The sequence below is a fragment of the Myotis daubentonii genome, chromosome 7 (assembly GCF_963259705.1).
Source record: "Myotis daubentonii chromosome 7, mMyoDau2.1, whole genome shotgun sequence".
NCBI lineage: Eukaryota > Metazoa > Chordata > Mammalia > Chiroptera > Vespertilionidae > Myotis > Myotis daubentonii.
The window spans coordinates 32,513,637-32,540,472 of NC_081846.1; the positions used below are offsets into that span (position 1 = coordinate 32,513,637).

General features: G+C 36.3%; 2 protein-coding genes across 12 annotated transcripts in view; one reads left to right on the top strand and one right to left on the bottom strand.

The window, feature by feature from the left end:
- Positions 1 to 26,836, top strand: part of GIGYF2 (GRB10 interacting GYF protein 2) — a 136,567-nt gene that overhangs the window by 65,534 nt on the left and 44,197 nt on the right. For 8 of the 10 annotated variants that reach the window (XM_059703543.1, XM_059703541.1, XM_059703547.1 and 5 more), the window contains 5 exons: positions 18,603 to 18,782; positions 22,149 to 22,366; positions 22,457 to 22,619; positions 22,705 to 22,893; positions 26,528 to 26,724. In XM_059703543.1, the coding sequence (XP_059559526.1) occupies positions 18,603 to 18,782; positions 22,149 to 22,366; positions 22,457 to 22,619; positions 22,705 to 22,893; positions 26,528 to 26,724 (947 nt within the window). Of the gene's footprint in view, positions 1 to 18,602; positions 18,783 to 22,123; positions 22,367 to 22,456; positions 22,620 to 22,704; positions 22,894 to 26,527; positions 26,725 to 26,836 lie in introns of those variants that run through there. The other 2 variants (XM_059703546.1, XM_059703551.1) reach the window with 2 other exon arrangements.
- KCNJ13 (potassium inwardly rectifying channel subfamily J member 13) lies at positions 230 to 8,402 on the bottom strand. 2 transcript variants are annotated; one of them, XM_059703570.1, is made up of 4 exons: positions 8,301 to 8,402; positions 3,009 to 3,131; positions 2,658 to 2,900; positions 230 to 924 (listed from the first exon to the last, which is right to left on the bottom strand). In XM_059703570.1, the coding sequence occupies exons 2-4, from the start codon at positions 3,115 to 3,117 to the stop codon at positions 302 to 304; spliced, it is 975 nt and encodes a 324-aa protein (XP_059559553.1). In that variant the 5' UTR covers positions 3,118 to 3,131; positions 8,301 to 8,402; the 3' UTR covers positions 230 to 301. The 2 variants fall into 2 exon arrangements, with proteins under 2 accessions (XP_059559553.1, XP_059559551.1); XM_059703568.1 differs by having other exon boundaries at positions 2,658 to 3,131.

Genomic DNA, 26,836 nt, shown 5'->3' on the forward strand with positions numbered 1-26,836 from the left:
TCACCATTGCTATTATACCACATCTTTATAAATTCACCAACATTTCTGTATAAGTATCTGTCATGTGAGATACACTGATTTTAGGAGATAACCACAGATACAAACTTCGTAAAGTAGAATGTTATATTTCCAGAATGTGTATTGTTAGCTCAGCCATTTTTTATGGGCTTAGGCTCGATGTAATCAGAGAGATGTAATCATCTTTGGAAAAAAAGAACATGAGATATGATGAAGGAAAAGTAGCTGCATAACTGGCTGGATATATTTAATACATTAAAAAATAGGGTGCTATGAATACATCTTATTCTGTTAGTCCTGTTTCAGAGATCTGAAAATTGTCAATGCTTTGTCCATTGATACGGATATCTAGGTCAGTCCTGTTTGGGCTCTTAGAGACCAGAGGAGTTGGAAGTTCAGGAACAGTCTTGTCAAAATTCTCCATCTTGATTTGATACTCACCTTTGGAACCTCGGGTCAACAGAGATGCAAAACAGTGATGTAACATGATCTCAGAGGGTAGGTAGGATGTCCTCCTTTGGCATATTTCTCCAGTGCCTTCTTGCATTGCTGAGAGGAACACAACCAATTCAAAGTGGGGAGGATTTTCATGCTGGAGCAGAGTAGCCAGAGGACTCGAAGGTATAATGGAGTGATAGTAGGTTAATGGAAAGATAAAGAATGGACATTCCTCAGAACTGATGCCATCAAGGTGGAAGTCCACACTAGTTTGGTAGAGTTCTCCATTTTCTCTTTCCTGATAGAGTATAGCTGAGACCCGAACACTGGTTAGAGGGCTAGGTCGAGTGTTGGCCACTTGGAAAATAAGGTTAGGTTTGCCATCTAAATGAGTCACTACTGCCATGTCAGTGAAGCGAATTGAGAACGCTCGATTTTTTGGGCGGGCAATCTTCGCCACAAAGGCACCTAAATTAGAAACCATTAAGTTTTGTTTTTAGAATGAGTACTGTACATGACAATACGTTTTCTGCATGAGAAGGGTATATCAAATGGGTAATACATTTCTTGGTGCCATGCATTCCAAGTAAGTCAGGAATTGAACTCATTAATTTGAATAGTCTTATTTGCCTGAAGAAATTTTGAAAGTATACATACTCTTTTTAAAAAAATTATGATTTCAAAATGGATAAGCAAAATTCATTTTGTTACATAGAAATTTAAAACTTTATCCTCTAGTATGTTTTAAAGTCAAAGAATAGTTATTTCCTATATTCCTGCCCTTTAAGAAAAAAAAAAAGAAGTGACAAAATAAATTCAGTTTAAGTGCAGATTACTTCAAGCCTACATAAAGATTACATTCAAAGTAGAATGATTTGGGGTGGGGAAGGGACCATAGATACACTAAAGAATATTTTAACTTTGAAATTTATCCCCATACACACTTTTTTTTTTAAAAAAGAAGACTCTGGCTCTAAGGTGATTTCAGTGCATCTTTCAGGTGCATCCTTCTTGTTCCCCAGAGCTATAGATTAGATTAAAGTTTCTTAACTGCTTTTGTGCCACAGGTCTTCTTGGCAGGTAGATCTATAGAATTATGCTTTACATTCATACAAATAAGATATGTACAAAGAAAACCAAATATATTGAAATCTGGTTGAATATGTTTAAAACATGTATTATAGTGCTATGTGTGATTTACTAGTACATTAAATAACAAAATATAGTGGTGGATTTAGTACTGTAATGTTGAAGTATAGTGTGAATATGAAAATATCTGTGATTTCTGTTTGCATCGAAGTGTTATTGATGTTACTGTTTTTTGCCTATATTTATAATCAAAGGAAATATGAAATTTCAGTTAGGAGTTAGTGAAAAAAGATGCAAGTTTTTCTTAAGTAAGTTCACAGATCCTCTAAATTTTATCTAATGGCTAATCCAGTTTAAGAACTCTTATTGTAAAGGTTAAGTGATTTGTTACAGGTTGTGAAGCCACTTGTTGGCACACTGGGACTTCATTCTAGATCACTCTGCATATGGCCATTGCTTACCTTCTCAGATTATTACTGGTAGTGTGTTAAGACCAGGGTTTCTTCCTTTTTCTTAAAATTGTTTTTACTTGTATATATCACTTATAAAAAGTACATTAGCCCTACTTGTTGCTGCGTTCTAAGCAAAATTTCATAATCTCTGTGGCTATATTTCTAGTGCATTTCGCTAAGAATGTATATACTTGATTTATATACACACAATGTTGACTTTGGTGCTCTGGACTCACTAGCATTGAATAAATGTTGAAAAGATGAACTCAGAGGAGAAAATTCTAGCCAAGTTTAAAATATCAAATTCTTTCATTAGGTAAAATGTCAAAATATGTGCTGATATTTATTCACTTATTTAATGAAATATTTAGCTTCTCTGAAAATTTTTTCATAGTTTTTTTTTTTTTTTTTTGCATAAGAGGTTGCTGCAAGTTAGTGTCATAATGGTTCCTTTTTTCTTAAGAAGTTCCAATAGGTAAAATTTAAGTATAGAGTCATGTTTCTTATAATCTCCCCTATCATTTGTCCCTAGACTCTCTTTTCAATCTCAGACATTACCTGCTAATAATGCAAAGAAATGATTCTATAGCACAGTTGCTAATTACTGACTATACCCTTTCTAGAACTTTCATACATTTTTTTAAGAACAAAAACAATTACCTGTGATAAAAGCCTCTAGCATGAGGCCTAGGAGCATTTGTATGGCAAGGAGGGCGATTGCACTTGGACAGTCACCACTGGGGAACATGGTACCATAACCAATTGTGAGTTGTGTCTCCAGGGAGAAGGAGAATGCAGCTGTGAAACTGGTGATGTACTTGACACAGATAGTGTGGTTTTCAGGTGGGGCATCATGATCTAGTTCCAGATCACCATTCATCTCAGCTAGCACATACCAGAGCACTGCAAAGACAAGCCAGTGGACAACAAAAGAAGCAGAAAAGACCAACATCATCCAGCGCCAGCGCATGTCCATTAGGATTCCCCAAGCATCTCGAAGATAGACAAGACCTCTTTGAGCGCCATCCATTTGAAGTGTGCTGTGGCCATCCTTGGTGACCATCCTTCGGTATCTCTGAGTTAGGAGAGGAGCATTAACCTTGCAATTGCTGCCATCCATCTCAGGCGGTAAATCTTTGAAATCAAGAGATTTACAGTTAATGTTAATACATTCTGAGACCTCATTCACTATGTAATTTCTTTGGAATGCTTTCTTGACTGTTGCACAGGCTTTTCCAGTCTGACACTGTCTCTTTTCTCTTTACATAAAGTGGCTAATCCTGGTTTGACTTAGGATAGCTCTTATTGTTTCCTAGAATGACTATTAAAATATTGTTTGGCATTTTAACATTTTCAAGTATATTTTAAAATTTCTAAAGGTTGGGATTATGGTTTATGGCTTATTAACACCCCTTATCTTTCTTGCACAAGTCCAGTCATTGAGCATTTATTGACTTGACTAAACATTATGTGTAAATAAAAACTTTACATAATTATTTAATGATTTATAATTATGGAGGACCCATAATTATAAGAATTGTTAAAAAAATGTTTCTCTGTGTAAATAAATAGAAATCATTTAGAAGTATAAATAAATAGAAATCATTTGGAAGTTAAACTGTCTATAAATGTTTTGACACCAAACTTAGTGCTAGGACAAGACTAAACTTTTAGAGAGTCATAGTTCTAACATATGCTTTTTAGTTAGTTATTTAAATTTTTATTTGTGTTTGCCACTTTGTGGCCATCTTCATGGACTCTTTTCCTTCCTGGCTGATGAATTGATGCCCTCTTAAAATATTCTCAATGCTGATTAGATTATAGGATAGAGAATTATTTTCTTGGAAAAATAAGGAATTCTAGGTAGAGATTCCTAGATAATATTAATTTTGAAGGTAAATAAACCAGAAAATAACGCTTCAAGTTTAATGAACTAAAATAATCATTAGTACATCAAATGGCAATTTTAAAAAGATACTATAATTAGTTTTTAGCTGTAAACAGTATTTATCAGTGGTTCTCTTTTCTCTGTGTGGTGAGTAGAAATATACTGTGTGTTTTCTATGTGACCATCTTTGCATCTTGAGACTTGTGTAGAGGCTACCAGGTACTGAATGGGAAATGCTGCTTTGCCCCTGAAATACTCTTCTCTTCTTTGCTACAGTTCAATAGTAGGTGTTATATTTGACTTTTTCTTTGCTTTTTCCTTTAGAAGTATATGCCCTTGGAAGTATTGCAAGGCACTGTCCTTCCTGTCTTATGAAGGACAGTGCTGCTTAATTGGACTAGAGGCATATATGGACTTAGCCTGTTGCTTAGGTTTACTGGATTCTTCCTATCCTGTGTTGTTGGAATTGAACATTACCCAGCTGGGTATTTGCTTTCTCTTTTGTCCTGAGGCTAATTTATTGTTTATTGGTGATATTAGACAGTCTCTTATATTTTTTTCCAGATTTTAGTTACTGATGGAACACTAAAATGATTGATGAACTTATTTAGATTAGATAGCCATTTCAGTTTCATATTATAAACTTTTAAAAAACTTAGGGCATTAATGTTATATAACTTTTTATTCCTAACAAGTTGTTATTATTATTTTACTTAGTATATATTTTTTTCTTGCCACAGCTATTTAATGACTCATTTTGCTAGATTCTTTAAATGTTTTAGGAGACCTGCTCTCTGCCTTTTTGGAAATAATAACAACAACTGTAAACAGGCACTGTGCTCCATGCTTTTGTATTGCATTACCTCTAATTCTTTGGTATCTCAGCAAGATAGACATTTTTATCCCATTTTTCAGATGAAGTCACCAAGGATCAGGCAGATAAAAGAAATGTACACAGGCAGATGGGGGCTATGGATTATTTGAATTATTAACCAAATCTGTCTAACTTCACAGCTGGTTAATTTATTTTTATTTTTTACTACAAGAAGATGTCTATTTAGAGAGTTTGGTGAAATAAAAGTCTTTTCCAAGTTAATTGGTATTAGTCACAAAAAGTCTGACAGCAGATGTTTTAGCATCTTTAGTAGATGCTCTTTTTGTCCCCTTAACTGTCTCAGGTATCCATTTTAAACCATTGTTAACTTTTTACATGATTTTATGACAGTAATGATTAATAATATTAGCTAATATATATATGGTTTGTTGTGTGCCAGGAATCATACCAAACACTTCACATGTATTAACTTATATGAAGTCAATAGCCAATGCCTGGCGAGAGAGAGTACCTTCTCAATAAGTATTTGCTTTACTGTAATTAATAAATTTTTTAACTTTCACAGTAAAAGTACAATTAGTATGCTCATTTTACAGATAATGAAAGTAAGGCACAGTGAGTTTCCCAAGATCACAAAGGTAGTAAGTAATGGTGAATCCCATACCAAGTCCATAGTTCAGAGTTAGTGCTATATTGTCTCTTTGGCCCTGGTTAGCCTTCATAAAGAAACACAAAGTTTTATTTGACAAATTTTGTTCAAGAGCCACTACAGAATATTTGTTTTTTCAGGAATGCTTGCTTAGGTTCAGACCTGTGATTTGCAGGCAAAAATATATTTTCACTTAAGGAAGACACCTTGCAAGATTTGAAGATTAGTAGAATCAGAATTATTACATAGTCAATTTAGTATTCTGCAGACTAGGAGAATTAAAACAAAACGTGGAGAGGAGAGTTTTTATACGGCATTGCCAAATTTGTATTTTGCCAGAAGAGAAAATAATTTTAAAAATATTATGATAACATTATCATAATTTTATGAAAGACATTTTGACACTTGAAGAATGTCTGAACCACTGCATGGTTCTATATTGTCCATGGCATTGTCCTTTACTGTTTCTTACTTCCTGCCTGTGTGAAAATGCTCATCACAGAACTTTATACTAGTGCTTATTCCACTTTGGGAACCACTGATTGCTTTTTGTTTCACAGTAATTTCTGGGTAGGGAGAAATCTACATGATTCTTCTTGATTTTCTTACATTTTTTTTTTTAATTCAGAGAGGAATGGAGAGGGTGAGAGTGATAGAAACATCAATAATAGAATCACTGATCAGCTGCCTCCTGCACACCCTACACTGAGGATCGAGCCTGCAACCTGGGCATGTGCCCTGACTGGGAATCGAACCGTGGCCTCCTAGTTCATATGTCGACACTCAACCACTAAGCCACGCAGGCCAAGCAATTCTTCTTGATTTTCAACCTGCTTTGTTAAGTTATAAAATGCATTACCTGGGAGATAGTCTTTCTATACATACTATAGCTAACAATTATTCTCATTTGGGCCTTTGCAGGATTGTTACTTATAGCACTCATGCTCTAGGCCAGTGGTGGGGAACACCCCGTCTGTGGGCCATAAAAGCCCCACGAAGTCATTTGGTCTGGCCCTGCCAAGGCATTAGGGGTGAGTTAATTAAATGTTTAACCAAATATAGCAGGCTAATTTTTAAGTTGATAATTTTGTATGGCCCATGAATGATGTTATAAATATCCAAATGGCCCTTGGCAGAAAAGAAGTTCCCACCCCTGCTCTAGGCTTTTATAATTTTATTTTTTCTCTCTTGCAGCTAAATAACTATATATACATTGAAAAATCTTTGAACAGGAAAGTCAAAAAGCTAATATCAAAGCAGCAAAGCAATCTCTTGCTAGATCTTGTTCAGATCGTGTTGCGGAGTGGAATAGTTGAGAGAAATAAGATTTTCATTCTCGCCTAACAGATTACCCTGTATGACTCTATTCTTTGGACTCGTGTATTCACTGTATGTAGTACTAGGAAGACCAGGTGGGGAATCAAGCTGGCCAGGTTCTAGCTGTGTTGATTACATAGCTGTGTCAGTGTGGGAAAGCCACCCAATCCCCTTGGCCAGGCTTCTTTATATTAAAAAAGGAAAGAGAAGAGGGAATTAAATGACATGATACTTTAAAACCCTACATGTTTGTAAACTTATTACCATTTCCCTCAGCTGATAGGTTTTCTCTGTTAGTGTCTGATGAATAGATGTTATGTTTATGCTATTAAATTCCAAGTAATTTTCATATCCCTGTAGGCACACAAATGTGTTTTTAAATTTTTATTTTTAAATTATAGTTGACATACAATATTATATTAGTTTTAGGTGTACAACATAGTGATTAGACATTTATATATCTTATGAAGTGATGACCACAATAAGGTTAGTAACCATCTGTCACCCACCATACATCGTTATTACAGTTTTATTGACTGTATTCCCTATGCTGCGCATTGTATCCCTATGACTAGTTTTGTAATTGGCAATTTGTACTTGTTAATCTCTTCACCTTTTTTGCCCATTTCCTCCACATGCCTCCCACCTGGTAACCATCAGTTTGTTCTCTATATCTATGAATTTGTTTGTTTTTATTGTATTTATCTTGGTTTGTATTCATGTGATTTTCATAAAATCATCCCAATAGAAAGTAGAATTGAAGATTGGGAAGGTTTGCTTGTATCACTCTCTGTGGGCTATAAAAATTTTGCCCACTTATAAACTCTTTGGTGGAAAAAATAGTGCTTTATACAAATGATAGTTTGGCTGCTTCATTGGTCATCAAAATAATTGATTTATTCTACTCATTAGATTGTAGCTTAAAAACTGTCTTTTATTAACATGTAATATAGTTAGTATAGTTCCTATTAAACAGTGTAGATACAGACTATAACAACAAATGTTAAATGATTACAGTATTACTATGTATTTGTTCACATCTGGTATAAACACTTTAAGACCTTCTAGGCAGTCTTAAAATTGTCTTTCCTGTTCCTCCATAATTAGGGCAAACAGTGTGAGTTCTAACTCTATTATATAAGCTCAGAGAGTCTTTTAAATTCTTATTTGCAGAAACATCTACTTTCACTAATCCATGCTTAAAACAAAATTTAAAATTAGGATACTCATCACTTTTTCATGGATTAAAAAATTTAAAAAGTTTTTCTTTTTGTCATTTGTTTTTATATGCTCATTTGGGGTTCTTTAATCCCTTTCAAAAGAAAAAGATACATTTTGTTATAAGTTGTTGAAAAATTTTTTAGGGTTTTTCTCTTCTACTCGTTTCTATATTATAATGGAGAATTATTATACATTTAATAAAACAATTAGGAAGATCAATCAGTAGGATCCATTATTCCATTTCAAAAATTTAAGGAAAAAGAATAAAGAACCTTAATGTATGTTTTAAAATTCTATTGGCAATATCTAGCTCAATCCCTATTTACCAGCATTTTCTTTCTCTGTTCCCCTTTAAAGAAAGAAATAAGAATGAATATTATTTGATGTACTCACCAGTTTTTTGCTGGGTCAGACTATATGCACAGGTAGGTCTTGAGGAAACTTTTAAAGTCAGCCTTTTTGATGAGGTAATTTACTCTACAAGTCTAGTTTGTAGGTTCTCTTCTGGGACTGGGTTTACAGTTCACATTCCTCTGTTTATAATGTCTTGGGGGTTGGTTTCAGCTGAAGCTGATGTGATTGGTCACTTAGTCTGCAGGGGGGCCAATTAGCTCTGATCATGTGGAAAAGAATGCTGGTTTATTAGGAGGTCTTTCTTTACCCAACACAAACCTTAACAACTCTGGTTAAAGCCTCCAGAACTGACTTGGAGAAGGGGTGCATTTTTTCCCTCTAATCTGGACCGGTTTTTAGTAAGTTTGCATAATCTTACTTAAGAATTTATTTAAAAGTTCAAAGGGATAAAATTCCCTGCAAGATTTCTTTTCAGACGTCTTTCCTTCTATAGCATGTTGAAGTGTGAAGTATTTCCTTTACTAATCGTTTTTTTCCTCCATTTCTTTGGGGAAGATATCCTTGGATAGGGACTTTTAAGTATGAATTAATGAATTTATTTTTACCAGTTTTCATATACCATCTCATCAGAATGGCTGTCACTAACTCTAGAACTAGTAATATAGGTAATTTAGTTACCTGAAATATTTTTTGGGGGGTGGCAAGGAGGCAGACTTTTTTTTTTTTAAGGCTATGTACAGAGACCTTGAATAAGAATAAACTTTTTTGGTACATTGTACTTATGTTTAAAAAACACATCTGTGTGAAAACTGAAAAGTTGTCTTAAGGCATGCTTTAGTGGTGTTTAGGAGATGTTTCCCTGAGAAATATGATGATATGCAGTAAATCATAGTATTCAGGGTTCAGAAAATTTAACTTAACATCAATATAATGTTTAGCTGGAAACATCTGTGATATTTAAACCTTAAAATAAGCTGTGGGATGGCTTTGTATAATATAATGCCTTACTGAGCAATACTTTTCTCCACTTCCATTAGCTGCTGATTTTAAAACTTTGATCAAATGTCACATGTAAGAGGATCTTAGAAACAAAGGCTGCGATTATTCAAAGTAAAATCATGGAAGGCCTGCTGGGAAAATTATTAATGTAGACCAATATAATGCTACTTAGAAAGTGAAATCCGCCTTTGTAGATTCCTTCCCCGCTCCTCACAATTAAAAAAAATATATTAATTCCTTCTTTGTTTTATTAATGCCAAACATTTCAATACAAGTTCAGACACAGCATTGGAAACTATGACCTTCAGAACTAGAGAAGGTAAAAGCATAAAGGAATGACTTGTGATGTGATGTTGGTTTCCTGCCTGTGCTGGTAGGAATTATACTTTATATCAATTGACAGTTAACTTTTTGTTTTGTTTTGTTTTGGGGGGGGAGGGGTGGAGTTAAGCCAGAGTAAATACAGTGTAACATTGCCTTTCAAAAAGCAGAAGTATTGGAGTGTATCTGCCATGTGTCTTGAATAGACATTATAGCAAGCAAGATAGTTAAGGATTTTACCAAACTTAGAAGCCTCTTTCCATAATAAAGGGGTGAGCAAAAGTAGGTTTACAGTTGTTTGTATGGAGAATGATAAAACAATTAATAGTTAATAACACAAGAACAAACTTGGGTATACTCACAAATATAAATCTACTTTTGCCCGCCCCTGTATTGAGGCAAAAATGATTTGGCAAAATGATCATCAAGAACTGTCTCAAGTGAAAAAGTGTAATAGTTTCTGGATTTCTATAATTTGAAAGTTTGCTAGGGTCTCTACACGGTGATTCCTAATTGCTAACTGTATGGATAATGTAGATCAAATCAGCTTTGGAGTTCTTCTCAGGAGCACAGCACTCCCATTATAATAGCCTGAGCAGTTAAATTCATTTCTGGTTGAGTTGCCCGATTAGCTGAGATGAAACTGATTTTGGAACAGATGATATGCCAGTTTCATTCTAATACACAGGGCCCTCCTGTCTAAACAGAATTAGTGATTTTGATTGGAGATAGCTCTAAAACATCTGTGAATGAATATATATGCTAGATATCTGTTCATTTATTTATTTTTTATTCAAATTTTAATGATTAAGCAAGGTGCCAAGACCAGGTAGGTTATTCTTTATTAAATTCAGTTCTCTGTCCTTGAAGGTGTTGGATTTTTTTCTTTTTGGCTGCAGTAATTCAGTATATAATCCCAAACTGTGCCGCCTTGTACTTGAAAACAACAAAAACTTTAGTGGAGTGCAGTGTCCTGCCTATATGCAGATAATCTCCCAACTTCAAAACTTTAGCCCTAGCTCCAATGTTCTTCCTTACGTAGTGCACTTGTCTTTCCAGTTCTGCATTCGAGCTCACCTTCTGATCGTCTTCCCCAGATATTTCAGGCAGTGTCTGCGTGTATACCAGCAGGGGACTGAGCAAGAAGATTTTAGGGATATGGAGCATAATCAAACCACATGAGATGCCTTTTCAAAGAGATTCTGATATGCTGCAGCCCCTCTTGTTTCTTCCTTCTAGCCAGGAGCTGCTGTGTTTTCAGGACCCATGCTAACCAGAGAAGCAGATTGTTTCCTTTCGGGGGTTAAGATGGGAAAAAAGTTGCAAATCTCTGGATATAGAATTTAACCTACTCCATTCTAGCCACCATGAGTTTTGTTTGCAAGTAATTGCGGAAAAAAAGTAGATACTAACAACTGGATGGGATTCCCTTTTACTGTTTCTCTAGCATTAGAAAATATTTTTAGTGTTGATCAGAGAATATATATCTGAATAGAGGAATACAATACTCGCTAGAAAAATTTTCACATAAACAAGCTTCAAAGTCTGTCCCATAATTCCACTTTTGCTTTTGGAGTTTGGGCACTTGTAAGTTCCAAGTCTCACAGCTGTAGATTTTGTTGGCTGGGAGCCTCCTTGCTCCATCTGAAGTTTTCCATAAACACCATGTTTGGCTGTGTGTCAAACATGCACACAGGTGCCCTTTTACTGCTCTTTCTCCTTAGGAAGTCCACTCAATTAGACCAGACTAAAACCAATAGTGTGTTTTAATTTAATTTTATTTTTAGAAGAATCCTGTTGAGAAGTAATACTTTAAGACAGAAACAAGTATTCATTGCCATTGAGGAAACTATTTAGAAGTGAAGTACCTTTGTATTTTAGTACCTTTTATACATCTTGAATTACTGTGATGTAAGAACAAACGTGTTACACAATATACTTTGCTCACAAAAATGGTCGTGTTATGTTGAATAGAAAAATATACATTTTAAATTTGTGTTTACCTTTTGGAAGTCACAGATACCCTTATGACTCTGACAAAAACCTTAGACCAGTGGTTCTCAACCTTCCTAATGCTGCGACCCTTTAATCAGTTCCTCATGTTGTGGTGACCCCCAATTTCATTGTTACAAATTGAACATAATTAAAGCATAGTGATTAATTACAAAAACAATATGTAATTATATATGTTTTCCGATGGTCTTAGGTGACCCCTGTGAAAGGGTCGTTTGACCTCAAAGGGGTCACGACCCACAGGTTGAGAACCGCTGCCTTAGACCCTTTTCCCTGAAAAAAAAGAAAAAACATGCCAGTGCATATGTGCTTTCAGTTCAAGGATTCATAGCCCCCCGAGCTCATTTATTGACTAGCTTAGAAATATTTGGTGCAGGCATTAATTTTCAAATTATTTAATTGCGTTTACTTTAAAATCATCTTGTTTACAAGTTAATCTGTTAAGATTTTTAAAAGAAGTCAACTAAAATATTTGGTTACTCAATTTTGTCATAATGCTGATGTTATAAAAGGAGGAAGACTTTGATTTTAAATGCTAAGAAAGGCCATGTTGGTGCCCCTCACTCATTTTAGCCATGGTCAGTATGGAATCCTAGAATAATTTAGACATGAAAGGAACTTTAGATATTATCTTCTAAGTTGCCCATGAATGACTTTAATATTTATCCTTAATTTAAAATTATATCAGTAATATGCAGGGTAGGCAAAAGTAGGTTTATCATTGTGAGTACACAAAACAGAGTTAACAAAGCTGTTGTAATAATCATAACCTGCATGTTTTTTTCCATCCTTACTTTTGCCCACCCCTGTACAAATATTTTTTTAACTCAAATTATACAGATGTTCTCTCAGACACCTCTACTCTCCACCCAGATTTATACAAGTACAAGTCTGTTGTAATCATTTAGGTTATAAAGGATTTATTTTAATGTTTTAGATCAATTTTTGTATACAGTGTAATTTTTAGTTGCATTAGCAATAATTGGAAAGTATATTTTAATTTCTTAAAATATGTTTTTATTGATTTTTAGAGAGATAGGAAGGGCGAAGGAATCTCTCTTAATGTCCAATGAAAGAAGTTAGAGAGAGAAATATCAATGAGAGAAAAATATCATCGATCAACTGCCTCCTGCATGTCCCCTACTGGGTATCGAGCCCGCAAACCCGGGCATGTGTCCTGATTGGGAATCGAACTGGTGTCCTCTTTGTTCCTGGGTTGACGCTCAACTGCTTGAGCCACACCAGCCAGACTGGAAAGTGTATTTTATTAGATAGTGCTTGAAATTATTTTTTCCTTTCAAATTAATTTCTAGAGTGAAGTTTTTACATTGAGTAAATTGGTCTTAATACTTTTTTCAGAGGTATATATTATTTCTGCTAAACATTTAATAAGTTTAGTTTCATCTTCCCCCTTTTAGAGATGTTGTCTGTCCCCATGTTGTTCCATGCATGGTATGTTTATTGCCCTTGTAGAGTTTATTAGATTTAGATCCAAGATATTTCTCTTTCTACTTTAGTTTTTCTAGAATTTCTGGCTGCTCCTGATGGGTTTAACTTGTGAGTAAACCCTGGGTTGGGAGTTTGACACCTATGTTCTATTTCTGATTTGGTCACTACTCAGCTATGTGACTTTGGGAAACTTCCCTACAGGTATCCTTTCCTTATAGGAATAATAGAGATGACAGTGTTTGACTTAACTCTCGTGTTTACTTACAAGGATCATATAAACACATCAATGTATTTTGTAAACTGTAATGTATCAAGTCATTTATTTACTGTGTGTTCTTGAACTGTAGACCTATAGGCTAGGTGCTATGTCTAAGTCTCTTTATTTTCAGTCCTATGTCTTCAGTTGTGTTTGTCCACAGAGAAGGTACTCATATTAATGTTTATGGAGGTTTAAGTAAAACACAAAAAAATGATAAAGTATACTATTTCTCTGGGAAAATATTTGGTACTACTTACTAAAGTTGAATATACCTATGACACAGCAATTTCACTACTAGGTAAATACCAACAGAATGCAAACATATACTCATCAAATTTCATATCTACAAATGTTCATAACAGCACAATTCATAATAGCAAAAAACTAGAAACAACCTAAACCAGCAGTACAGAAGAATAATATATTGTGGTCTATTTATACAGTGAGATCCTATACAACAGCACAAAAGAAAAAGCTTCTGTTGTCTGTAACAATGTGGATGAATCTCTCTTAATGTCCAATGAAAGAAGCTAGACATTAATGAATATTCTATTTTTATAAAAATGTTTAAAAACAGGCAAATTAATCTTTGGGTATAAAAATCAAGCTAGTACTTAATTTGGGAAGAGCTGACTTTGATGATTGGGAGGACATGAAGACTTTTGAGAGATCCTGGTATTCTTTTGCTTTTTTAAATCTTAGGTGGCAGTTATGTGGATATATTTGCTTTATTAAAACTCTTTCAGTTGTACATTTATGATGTGTGTACTTTTTGATACGAATGTTATAATTCAATAAGTTTTTTTTTTTAATAAAAAGGTAGGGGGAGGAGATAAGTGGAGTCCATTTAAAAATTCTTGAATCTTTTTCACCCTTCTCTTTTGAAAATGACAGTGATCCCTGAAGGTGGAAATCCACCTACCTTGCACTTACATATGGGGTTGGTTTGGCATGTCAGAATTATATTATTCTGGTTTTCCTTTGTTTACCAGAAAAGTTGTCACGTATATCTTTCTATTGCTTTTAGTTCTTATGTAATATTTGATATACCAAAAAGTGTAATACAGTTTTTAGGAATTACTTTGTGGAAACAGGCACTCTATAACAAAATCTGAATTCCTTTGTTATAGAATTTTTCTAACCAGATTGGGCTAGTGTTTATATAAAATCAGGTGGTTTCACTGAGACACTTGACCATACAGACCCTCTTTCAAATTAGGAGTTGGGTCTTCTTTATTCAAGGTGTAGAGATCAGAATTAGAGTCAGAATTTAAAATCAGGTCTAGCCTAGCTGGTTTGGCTCAGTGGGTAGAGCATCGGCCTGCAGACTGAAAGGTCCCGGGTTCGATTCTAGTCAAGGGCACATGCCCAGGTTGCAGGCTTGATCCCCAGTGGGGGCAGAGGGGGACGTGCAGGAGGCAGCCGATCAATGATTCTCTCATCATTGATGTTTCTATCTTTCTCTCCCTCTCCCTTCCTCTCTGATTAAAAAAATAAAATAAAATCAGGTCTAGTGACTCCAAGATCTCTTTTTTTTTTTTTTTTTTTGGTAGCATGCTTCAAAATTTCCCTCTCAATCCATTTGGTACAAGAAATGGCATAAGTAATCATTAAACTTTATGTGATACAGGTTTCCCTACAGGTTGAGAACTACAAGATAGTTTACAGTAAGTAGAAAAGCTAGAATTTTTTTCTTCCTGTTGTTTCCCTACTTTTTTTAAAACCTATTCTGTCTTTATATTTTTCTTATTCCTAGATACTAATATGAAAAGTATATGTAGGACTTGACAGTTACAAAGGTAAAGAAGCTGTTAGTTTAGAAAAAAGTGCAAACAATTCACATAAAAGGAAATAAAGTCAGTAAATAATATGAAAAATTCATATTTGAGCCAAATTAGCATACCATTTTACAGCTATTTTGGAGAAGAAATAGTTTTAAAAAAGTAAAACACATATATACACAAGCCCTGGATATGTGGCTCAGTTGGTAAGGTTTTGCTCAGCAAATAATTGTACCCCCATTCCAAGTTATTTTATCCTTTAAAATAATCTTAAGTCTTTAAGAATAATATCTGATAAAAACCTAACAACCATTTGGGCAAATAGGATGTTGAATCTTAATGTGAATGAACTATAAGAGGATGACCAAAAAATGAAATTTCTTCATTTTCAGAGGCCACTGTACAGTCCCCCCCCCCCCCCCCCTTTAGAATGGTTCAGTGAAAAGAATTGAGGTTGTCACTGAGAGAATATGTAACTCTTGTTGTTGTAAACTGAGGACATCTGTGTATGTTCTGGATTTTCAACTAAATTTCAGATTTTATGTAATCTGTTGTGAATTATATATGTTAGCGCACGTGGGATGGTGCTAAAGAATTTGCACGATTTAGAATTGTCTTGTCCTTTGAAAGTACCAATTTAGTTTACTTAGTATTTTTTTTTATTGATTAAGTTATTACATATGTGTCCTTATCCCCACATTTCCCCCATCCCCTCTCACTCATGCCCTCACCCCCCTGTTGTCTGTGTCCATTGGTTAGGCCTATATGTTTGCCTATAAGTCCTTTGGTTGATCTCTCTTCCTTACCCCCTCCCTCCCCTACCTTCCCTCTGAGGTCTGACAGTCTGATTGATGCTTCTCTGTCTCTGGATCTTTGTTCATCAGTTTATGTTGTTCATTATATTCCATAAATGAGTGAGATCACGAGGAAGACATAAACAGATGGAAGAACATACCATGTTCATGGATTGGTAGAATCAACATCATTAAGATATCCATACTAACCAAAGCAATCTATAGGTTCAATGCACTCCCCATTAAAATACCAATGGCATATTTCACAGACCTAGAACAAACTTTCCAAAAATTCATCTGGAATTAAAAACGACCCCGAATAGCTGCAGCAATCCTGAGAAAGAAGAACAACGTAGGTGGGATCTCAATACCAGATATCAAGCTGTATTACAAAGCCACTGTTCTCAAAACAACCTGGCACTGGCACAATAACAGATATAGATCATTGGAATAGAATAGAGAACCCAGAAATAGACCCAAACCACTATACTCAATTAATATTCGACAAAAGAGTCATGAACATACAATGGAGTCAAGACAGCCTCTTCAATAAATGGTGTTGGGAAAATTGGACAGACACATGCAAAAAAATGAAACTAGACCACCAACTTACACCATACATAAAAATAAACTCAGAATGGATAAAGGACTTAAACATAAAATGGGAAACCATAAAAATACTAGAGGAATCCACAGGCAGCAATATCTCAGACATGTGCCGAAGCAATTTCTTCACTGATACTGCTCCTAGGGCAATGGAAACTAAAGAGAAAATAGTTTACTTAGTATTGTCTTTTATCCTTAATGTAGCTCTTGAGTTGCATCAGGTTAGACATAACTTAGCTTTGAATTCTGTTCAAAAGCAATTTGTTGTATTTCTGTAATGTACTAGGTGCTAGAATAAATGAAATATTATATATAGCTCATAGTCTCTACTTTTTTGAGTTTACAATCTGTTTTGGACATTTACAGTTATCTTGTTTGGGCAGAATCACCAGTAGAAGTTGATTAGATTAAGTTATAGCATATAATTTAAAATATTATATGACTTAAAAAGAGCACCTATGTGCTGGTTAAGGAAGGATTGCCCAGATACATGATTAAGTGCAAACAGCAAGGGTATAAGACAACATGCATAGCATTCTTTTTTTTCTTTTTATTTTATTTTATTTATTTATTTATTTATTGCTTAAAGTATTACAAAGAGTATTACATATGTCTCCTTCCCCCCCACCCCCCTTGACAATCCCCTGGCCTCCCCTACCCCCCAGTGTCTTATGTCCATTGGTTACATGCATAGCATTCTGAGGGTGGTGGTATGTAGTGTGAATGAGGGATCTGTATATATGTGCATAAGTATAGCTGTGGACAGTTTGGGGAACACTTTATAAGAAACTTGAGGGGGGCGGGTCTCATGTAGGGGAAGGTTGATTTACTTTTCATTGCATACCCTTCTTTTTAATGTATCTATTTTTGTTTAAGAAATGCCCTAGCCAGTTTGGCTCAGTGGCTAGAGTGTCGGCCTGCGAACTGAAAGATCCCAGGTTCAATTCCGGTCAAGGGTGCCGGTAGCCGGTCCATCCTTGCTGTTTCAAGGGACCTGGCATATATGGCATACGGTTCTTAATATGTTTGTTCACCTTCTTGGCGCTGTGTTTTAACCAAGGTCACCTCTCCAAGAAAGGTTGAATCCCCAGGTAGGGATTTTCCCCTGAAGTTAGGGAGGGAATAAAACCCCTCAAGTAAGTGCCAGGCGGGTAATTAATCCCTTTAACTACAAACAATCATGCTTAAACTACATAATCTTTTCTCCCTGGAATGGAGATAAGAAACGCCCTAACCTTTGTAATAGAGATTGATAGGATTGAATCAACTGGTATAAATACAGTTGTAACAAGACAGAAAGAGACAGAACTCAGAACACAGAACTGAGAACACAGGGCTTGGAAGACAGGACCAAGAGAGACAGAGCCTAGGCACAGAACCTACACAGAACGTTCTCTAGAGACAGAAGAACTTCGCTGGCGAGAGCATGCCGGAGGATCCTGGAGAGGGACTGGCCTCGGAGCCTAGAGACAGAGCCTAGCGGGAGAACATGGCAAGGGATCCTGGACTGAACCTGACTACAGAGATTGGCAGGAGAACCTGACTGAAACCTGGACACTGAACCTGACTGGAGAGCCTGGACAGAACCTGGCTGGAGAACCTAGCGAGGGAACATGGCTACAGAACCTCGCTGGAGATCCGAAGCAGAACCTCTCTGGAGATCCGGGCTAGAGATCCTGGCTAGGTTGCTGATCAACTGAACGCTGTCTCCGTGTCATTCCTTCTTCGCCGACTCCGTCCACACCTTTGGGGACCCCTGGACCCGCTGGGGTTGGACCCCGGCACAAGGGCACATGCCTCGGTTGTGGGCTCGATCCCCCGTGGGGGATTTGCAAGAGGCAACCAGTCCATGATTCTCTCCTATCATGGATGTTTCTATCTCTCTCTCCCTCTTCCTTCCTCTCTCAAATCAATAAAAATATATTTTAAAAAAATACTTGCACTGTCTATGAACATTCAGCTTTAAGAAATGTGTCTAATAATCTATGCATATATCAGTTATTTTATTTACACTGCCTAAACATTGAAATGGACACATTTGCAGAAAAGCTTTATTTGAGCAGTCAAGTCTGTTTTCAAAATTCTCACTGGTTAAGGCTCATGTTTATTTTCTTTACAGGGAGACCAAACTTTGAGGAAGGTGGACCAACATCAGTGGGGAGGAAGCATGAATTTATACGATCGGAAAGTGACAATTGGCGTATTTTTAGAGAAGAACAAAACGGAGAAGATGAAGATGGAGGATGGCGATTAGCTGGATCAAGAAGGGATGGAGAGAGGTGGCGGCCTCATAGTCCTGGTAAGAATTCTGTTGAGTATTTGGTGGAAATTGTTAGGTAATAGGTGGAAAAGATAAACTGGTAAAAAAAAAAAATGGAGTCATTATTTATGTCATCACACTCAGTCTTAGTATTACAAAAGATTTCAACATAAAAATACTCCAGATCTATTTATTTGATTGAAATCACTCTTATTTTTCTGGGGCAAATAATGTGGTTTCACAGGAAGCATTGCCCTTAACTGCACAACTGAGAGATGGTTTCATTTGGTTCTGTCTAACTCTAAATCTCTCAGACCTTTTTCATCATGCTTTAAAACTTAATAAATGTATAATTAGGGACATGTGCTCCCCCTACAATTTTTTTTTCTCCCTGTGCAAGAAAGGATTTATTCTTTCAAATTTTTTTGTCCTGAAAATGTGTTTGTGCTTATTTGAAGAATAAACTTTAAACCCAGGTCAAAAACATAAAAGTTCATTCTTTTGTCCCTCTAATTTTTAAAAAAGGAGAGAGAATAGTAGTGATTAGTGGTTTTATAAGTTCTTCTGTTTGACTCCTAAGAATGCTTCCAACTGTTCTTCCCTGACATTAGATATGCTGGTAACTGAAGACACTGGTGCTTTGTGTCAGAGTTCATCCCCTGCCAAAGTGCTGATCCCACACCTCATGATAATCAGATGCACTGTAGCTTGAATCGTGGGGTCATGCAGAACTGAAGCATACAGAGACCATGTACTTGTCTTTTGAATTTCACGTGCATAATATTCTATTAATATTTTTATCTATCAACCACATGCAAAGAGAGCTTACCTTTAAATAGAGGACATTATAATAATGTAAACTGTTTCCATTTACTTTTTAAAATCAAGTAGCACTAATCTTGGTCTAAGTAAATATTCTAACAGGCATTTAGAATGCTTTATGGACTTGTGTGGGTAAGTAGAAACTTGATGAAGTCAATCTTTGGATAAAGTTGGGATGCTATACCCCAGCTCTTCATGACTGCCTCTTGGGTGCGTTTTCTGTCATCAGTGGGCATTGTTTACATCATAGTTTTCTAGGCACTTCTCACCAGTCTGTGTCCTGGGCAACCAAATGTTACTGTTCTCTTCAGGGCATATCTGCATTTTGTGCTGAGCTTGCCTGTTAGCAGAGGGTTTGTAGACTATGTTCCCAACAAGCATTCAGTGAGAATGAACAGGATCTGGGCTGAGCGAGAAGAAAAATTCCAGCTGATCAAAAACAAACAAGGTGAATGTTTTGGAAGATGAACAGTGATTCTGAGCTCAAAAGAATGATGTTGATTCTATTAAAGGGAGTTGAACAAAGTAAAATTTTAGTGTTATATTCTACCATCAAACCTCCTCAACCAGTAACTTAGATTTTGAATATATATTCTTTTTCTAAATCTTTCTCAATATTTGACTTTCACATTAGTTTTATTTGTAATTAACTTGACAGTTTTCCAAAATTTTTTATATATTTTTATTTTTAAATTTTTATTATTATTTGTTTAATATTTTTTAAATATAGTTTGGGGAAGATAAAGATTTGGGGCAAACAAACAAAACAACCACTCTAAATATGCATTTAAAAAAATGAATAGTATCACTTTTTCAAACCAGCATATTAAATCTGATTATATCAATTGTAAGTTACTCTTAACATTTCTTGGATTTTAGTTAATCTTTCATTAAGATTTGATTAAAATTTTAAATATAATGATTTTGATTTATTTTATCTTGTGAAAATACTATAAATTAGTTCTAATGTAAGGTCTTTAAAGCAGTGGTTAGTCTTAAGCTATAGCTGTACCTTATCTGCTATATTAACTTTCATGAATAAAATGTTTTGTTTTTTTTTACTGTTGATAAGACCACCATGTTATGGAATCTAGTTTTATTAAATTAGGGTGCACAACTGGATACGTGTGGAGATGGGGCATTAGGCCAGCTAAGCATTCACTCTGAGAGCTGAACTTAGGAAACACAGTAAGAGGAAAATGTGAGCCAGAGGCCTAGAAGGATTTATTCCTATCATAGTGCATATTTACAGGCAGTTTAGAAATGACAGCAGTAGACAGTGCACTCTGAAAACGAGCATTTGATCGTGAACACATTTTCTGAGCAATGACTCTAGGTTTACATTTAAGTGATCTCGGTATAAAATTCCTTCATTTTCATAGAAGGTCGTAAATAGTGTTTTGTTGTAAGTAAAGGGTGGGGAATGTGGAATAATGTTGTCTTACCGTTTTGTGAGTGGCTTACAGAATGCTACCTGTATTTGGCATGTTAACATTTTGCCCTTTGGTTTTCAATTTGAGTTTTAGATTGCTAGGTTTAGCAAATTGAACCTCAGTGGTAAGAATATTTTGCTTTGGCCTCATTTTTGTGTGTATTTCCCACAGAGAAAGCAGTCAAGGATAGAAAATTATAATATGTTAAAAACTGCCTCCCCCCCCCCCCCCCTTTTTCTTTAACTCTCTTAGACTCAGATTTGTCAGACTTTACCAAGGTTTCCCATTCTTTTTTAGAAAAATATATTTCAACTAGGATATTTTATTTTTAGGCATTCTTTTTCTGCTGGACAGTGGATGTAATAAACAGTATGCTAGGGTGGATTTAGGAATGTCCCTGGGGATATTATACGGAAATAACTCCCTAGGGAGAGTGAAGAGATGAGAGAAGGGAAAGGAAAGTAAGCATGTTATTGTGGAAAAGCAGTAGAGGATGCAGAATTGGATTCTAGTTCTGCTTTTCCATTTGCAAGTTACTTCTGTCAGAAGTTTTTTTAAATTATAAAATTATGATAGTGGGCTATATCAAATCTCTATGAAAGCTGCCAGTGCTGTAATTCCATGACTTTTTGTTGGGAATCAGAATTACAAATGGGATGTTGGCACTAGTAGGTAGGCATGATAATTTTGATGCGAATTGTCATAGGGAGCTGGTCTTATTCATAAAGAACGATACTTTCAGGAAAATAAAGAAAATGCTTCACAGACTTGCCAGAAGGAAGGCATGGACTTCGGTATGGAAAAATATGCAGTGCTAAGTCTGACCAAGGAGTAGGTTAATCAACATTTCAGTCAGATACCTAAAGCTCATTAAAAGTTTATACTTTGAATAAAGCGTCCTTTAAAAGTTATTTGTTTTAAATGTATCTTTAAAAGCTTTAGAGTCTGTTGTGGCTTGGTACTTAATGAAGATAACTACATGTGCTGAGCTCTGAACTTCATGTAGTTTGCCTAGTTTTTTGTTTAGTAGGTTGATGTATTTGAATTTGCTTTTAGTTGTAGTTTTCTCCTTTATTTCCTATCTATTATTTTCTTTTTCCAATACTGTCACAAAACTTTTCTAAGGTTTGTGTCCTCCTCCTGATCCCAGATGGCCCTCGTTCTGCAGGCTGGCGGGAACACATGGAACGACGGCGAAGGTTTGAGTTTGATTTTCGAGATCGGGATGAAGAACGGGGTTACCGAAGGGTGCGCACTGGCAGTGGCAGCATTGACGATGACAGGGACAGCTTGCCTGAATGGTGCTTAGAGGACGCCGAGGAAGAAATGGGCACATTTGACTCCTCTGGAGCATTCCTCTCTCTAAAGGTAAGAAGTTGGTTTAAATGTCATGACAGGCATTGACCTTCTACCAAATCCAAATATGCTGTTAACCTTTGGCTTTATTTTTTGGTACAGAAAGTACAGAAAGAGCCTATTCCAGAAGAGCAGGAGATGGACTTCCGGCCTGTAGAGGAAGGGGAGGAGTGCTCTGACTCTGAGGGTAGCCATAATGAAGAAGCCAAAGAACCTGATAAGGCAAATAAGAAAGAGGGAGAGAAGACAGAGAGAATAGGAGTTGGTAAGGTGCAGTTTTGTCTTTACCTTTTTATCTGTCAAACCAGAAGTTTCCTAAATTGTTAATTTAAGATTACTTCATGTTACAGAAGCTAGTGAGGAAACACCTCAAATCTTAACATCATCTGCTAGACCAGGTACTCCTTCAGATCATCCACCTCAGGAAGCACCACAGTTTGAGAAAAAAGAGGAACCCAAAACTGAGCAGACGGAAAAAACTGAAGAAGAGAGTCGGACGGAAAATAGTCTGCCAACCAAAATGCCCAGCAGAGGGGATGGTATGTATTTGTGAGAGTCATTAAGCTAAAGTAAGATTTTGCTTTAAAGTAGGGACTTTATCACTGACTGGTAAGATAGGTTACTGCTTATGCCTCCTAGAACTGCTTCCAATGGTAGATAATTAGAACACATTATTTTACTGGTAAACCTAGTAGAACTCTGCTTCCCACGTGTCCATCCCAGAATTTATCAAAGCGCAGTTAGAGGAAGCAAGGGTGGAGCTCCAGAGTCTCACTTCCTAGGATGTTATGACATAGCCACCCTGGTATCAGTTGAGCAAACTGGGTTTGTGGTCCTCTGCAGTAGTTTGATTCTGATATCAGACAGGTACCTTCCTTTCATGTAAAGGCTATGTGTGTTTCTAGTTGACATACCAAATTGCCATTGTTCCAAAAGAGGCCAGAAAGAACATTCATGAATCTGTGGGATTCCCATCAATTTTGCTATAGAATAAGCAAGCTTAAAGTATATCTCCTCCAGTGTTATTATATTGATTTTAAGTTGCTCATATACCTTAGTAAGCAATATTAATATTTCCATGTTTCTTGTACATATTAAAAAATGACATTGTAAGGCCTGGTGTTGAAGGGTTGATTGATTCATTCACCATAAAGATGCACACCTTTTTTTTTTATTTTAAATATGTTTTTATTGATTTTTAAGGAGAGAGTATGGGGGAGGGATAGAAACATTGGTGAGAGAAACATCATTTATTGGCTGTCTTCTGCTTGCCCCCTGCTGTGGATTGAGCCTGAAACCCGGGCATGTGCCCTGACTGGGAATCAGACTGGAGAACTCTTGGTTCATGGGTCAATGCTTAACCACTGGGCAACACCAGCTGGGCAAAAAATTCACACCTTTCAATATGGCCTATGATATCTTGCACGATTGGGCTTCTGCTTCCCTTCATGCAGTTTTAGCACTAGTCTGTGTCTCCTTTGTACTCTATTCACCAGCTTCACAGCCTGTTAGGTTCTGAAATGTGCTGTGTTCTCTTGCCTTGTGCCTTAGCACGTGCTGTTCTCTGAATCTGACACACTCTCCCACCTCATCTTTCCAAGCTAGGTTAAGTGCCTTGTTTCTTAAACAACATTTCCAAAATAGCAATACAGTATTATAAAGATCTGTTTGTCTTTTTTTTGCTCAATAAACTAATATTTTGAGGGCTTGAACCAAGGATTTCCTTTTAGTGTCTAGAACAGGGGTGGGCAAACTTTTTGACTCGAGGGCCACAATGGGTTCTTAAACTGGACCGGAGGGCCGGAACAAAAGCATGGATGGAGTGTTTGTGTGAACTAATATAAATTCAAAGTAAACATCATTACATAAAAGGGTACAGTCTTTTTTTTTTTTTTTTTTAGTTTTATTCATTTCAAACGGGCCGGATCCGGCCCGCGGGCCGTAGTTTGCCCACGGCTGGTCTAGAACAAAGCTGAATGAATGAATTCAGCACATATTTGAATTTCTGCTATATATATCAGGCACTGTGGGACTTGTACATTTTGAAATTTTAGGATGGGGTCAAAATGTGTATTTTGAGAAAGCTTCATAGATAGGCATTGAAGATTGAAATTCTGGATTTAGGGGAGATAAACTATGTGTACTATTAATAATCTAGGGCAAAAAGAATTGTATGAGTTCGTGACTGGTACACTCCTGCAGTGCTTCAGGAAGCAAGTGTCTTGAAATAATAAGTAGAATTTGGAGGTAGATGTAGCTAGATGAATTGGGAAAGGGCATTCTGGTACAGTGAAAGCTGTACCTAATTTCCCATTAACACCTCAGAATCGGTGAAAGCTAAAGCGAGGAAGCAGGGCTGGTCCAGGCATGGGCAGGAACCAGCTCCTGTTTTTATTTAGGTGAAGCATGAGGTGTGAAAGGAGAATGGTGGGAAACATGGATTTGACAGATGTACTTAGGGTAGATTGTTTTGATGACAGGTGGGTTCAGTGTGACCTGTTGGGCTCCCAAGTAGTCATTATGATGGAGGCAGTGCACCTGTAAAGGGAGGTAGTGGCAGATAAGATTTCAAAGTAGAATTTGGCAGGACATAGTCATTGCTTGTATATCAGGGCAAGGGAAAGGGAAGAGTCGAAGATGAGAGAGGTGTCTGAGAGAATTATGCTACCATTAATAGAAAAAGAGTAGAAGTTGAGGAGCACATTTGGAAGGGGAGAGGATAAATTAATTTTGAATATTGATTCTGAGGTGTTAATGAGAAAAGGGTAGAGATGGCCAGAAAGCAGTTGAGTAAGGGACTGCAAAGATAGGAAGAATTTAGGGCCAGAGAATTAAAATATAAACATTACATATACTTGTTAGGGATGAAAAGAAAAGTAGACAGAGAACAGAACTTTGGGTAATTTCAGTTTGTGTTTTTTTTTCCCAGCTGTAATTCCGATTTTTAGAGGATAAAGAGGAGCCAGAGAAAAGTCTTCAGAGGCAAGTGTAGAGTGCAGGAAAATGAAGGAAGGAGAACGTTTTCACCTTAGAATAGGGTAGATAATGTCAGACACTACTAAGAGATTGGGTGATGAGGATGAGGAAAATACTGGATTTGGGGACTTTATGTCACTGCCTATCTTTGGAAGAGAAGCTTTATTGGAGGGGTGGGAGTGCAAGTCACAGTGTAGCAGGTGTAAGTGGTGGTGAAGTGGATACAACTTGTATGGACTGTCCTTTGGAAAAAAATTGGCAAAGGAAGGAGTGAGAAGAACAGGAATTTAGAGAAGCTATCTGTAATTGAACAAACAAGGTTTCAAAGGGGAAACTGAAATTGTTTCTAATTAGTTCCATCCCCCTTTTCCTTCTTAAGAGCCTGCATACTAATAGGTTAGAAACAGGACCCAACATAGAACCTCTTTTGCAGTCTTTATACTTACTGAGAAGAACTTCCTGCATTGTACAGGTAGACTCCAAGTGTTTTTCAGTATCCTACAAAATGCAGTGTATTGAGTTACATTAATTATGACTTGAAAAGATACTTATTCAAGATAATTGCAGAGATTTTTAATAAAGTTTTAGTGATGAGATAAGCCATCTTTGAGAAGATTTGCAGTGCTTTGTTAACTGTCTCTACCATTCTGAGACATGATATTAAGAAGGGATTAGACTGACTCCGTTTGTTTTCAAGAGGTAAACTCATAACCAACCACTGGGTGGGTAGATGTTCTAGTGCAGTGATGGCAAACCTATTACACGCGTGTCAGAGGTGATATGCGAACTCATTTTTTTGGTTGATTTTTCTTTGTTAAATGGCATTTAAATATATAAAATATCAAAAATATAAATCTTTGTTTTACTATGGTTGCAAATATCAAAAAATTTCTATATGTGATAGGACACCAGAGTTAAATTAGGGTTTTTCAAAATGCTGACACGCCGAGCTCAAAAGGTTCGCCATCACTGCGTCTAGTGACACAGGTAGGCACTGTAGAAGGCCCTTCTGGATACCTTTTAATCCTTATATTTTGTCATTCTGGGGAGGTCCTTCTGTCTTTCTGGGGAGAAATGCTGTACTTCTTCAGAAGTAGCTGAGCCCATTTAGCAAACTGCTCAACTTGATATAGACTTATTCTTCATAAGATTCATATTTTAAAGGGTTTTCATCTGTCTACATCTTTTTCCCTCTAGAAATGATTCCTGATGTCCAGCAGCCCCTCCCTCAGATTCCTTCAGACACAGCCTCTCCTCTCCTCATACTTCCACCACCTCTTCCTAATCCTAGTGCTGCCCTCCGGCCAGGTGAAACGCAGGTCGTAGGTGCTCCTGGTATGGGCAGTGTTTCCACAGAGCCAGATGATGAAGAGGGTCTCAAGCATTTGGAGCAGGTAAAAATCATGTAATTCTTTTTTTCTCCAACTGCTATAAATACTAGAAAGCATTAATGAATAATCAAAAATGGGACTTTTGTGCACCAGATTTTATGTACTGGAAAAGTTG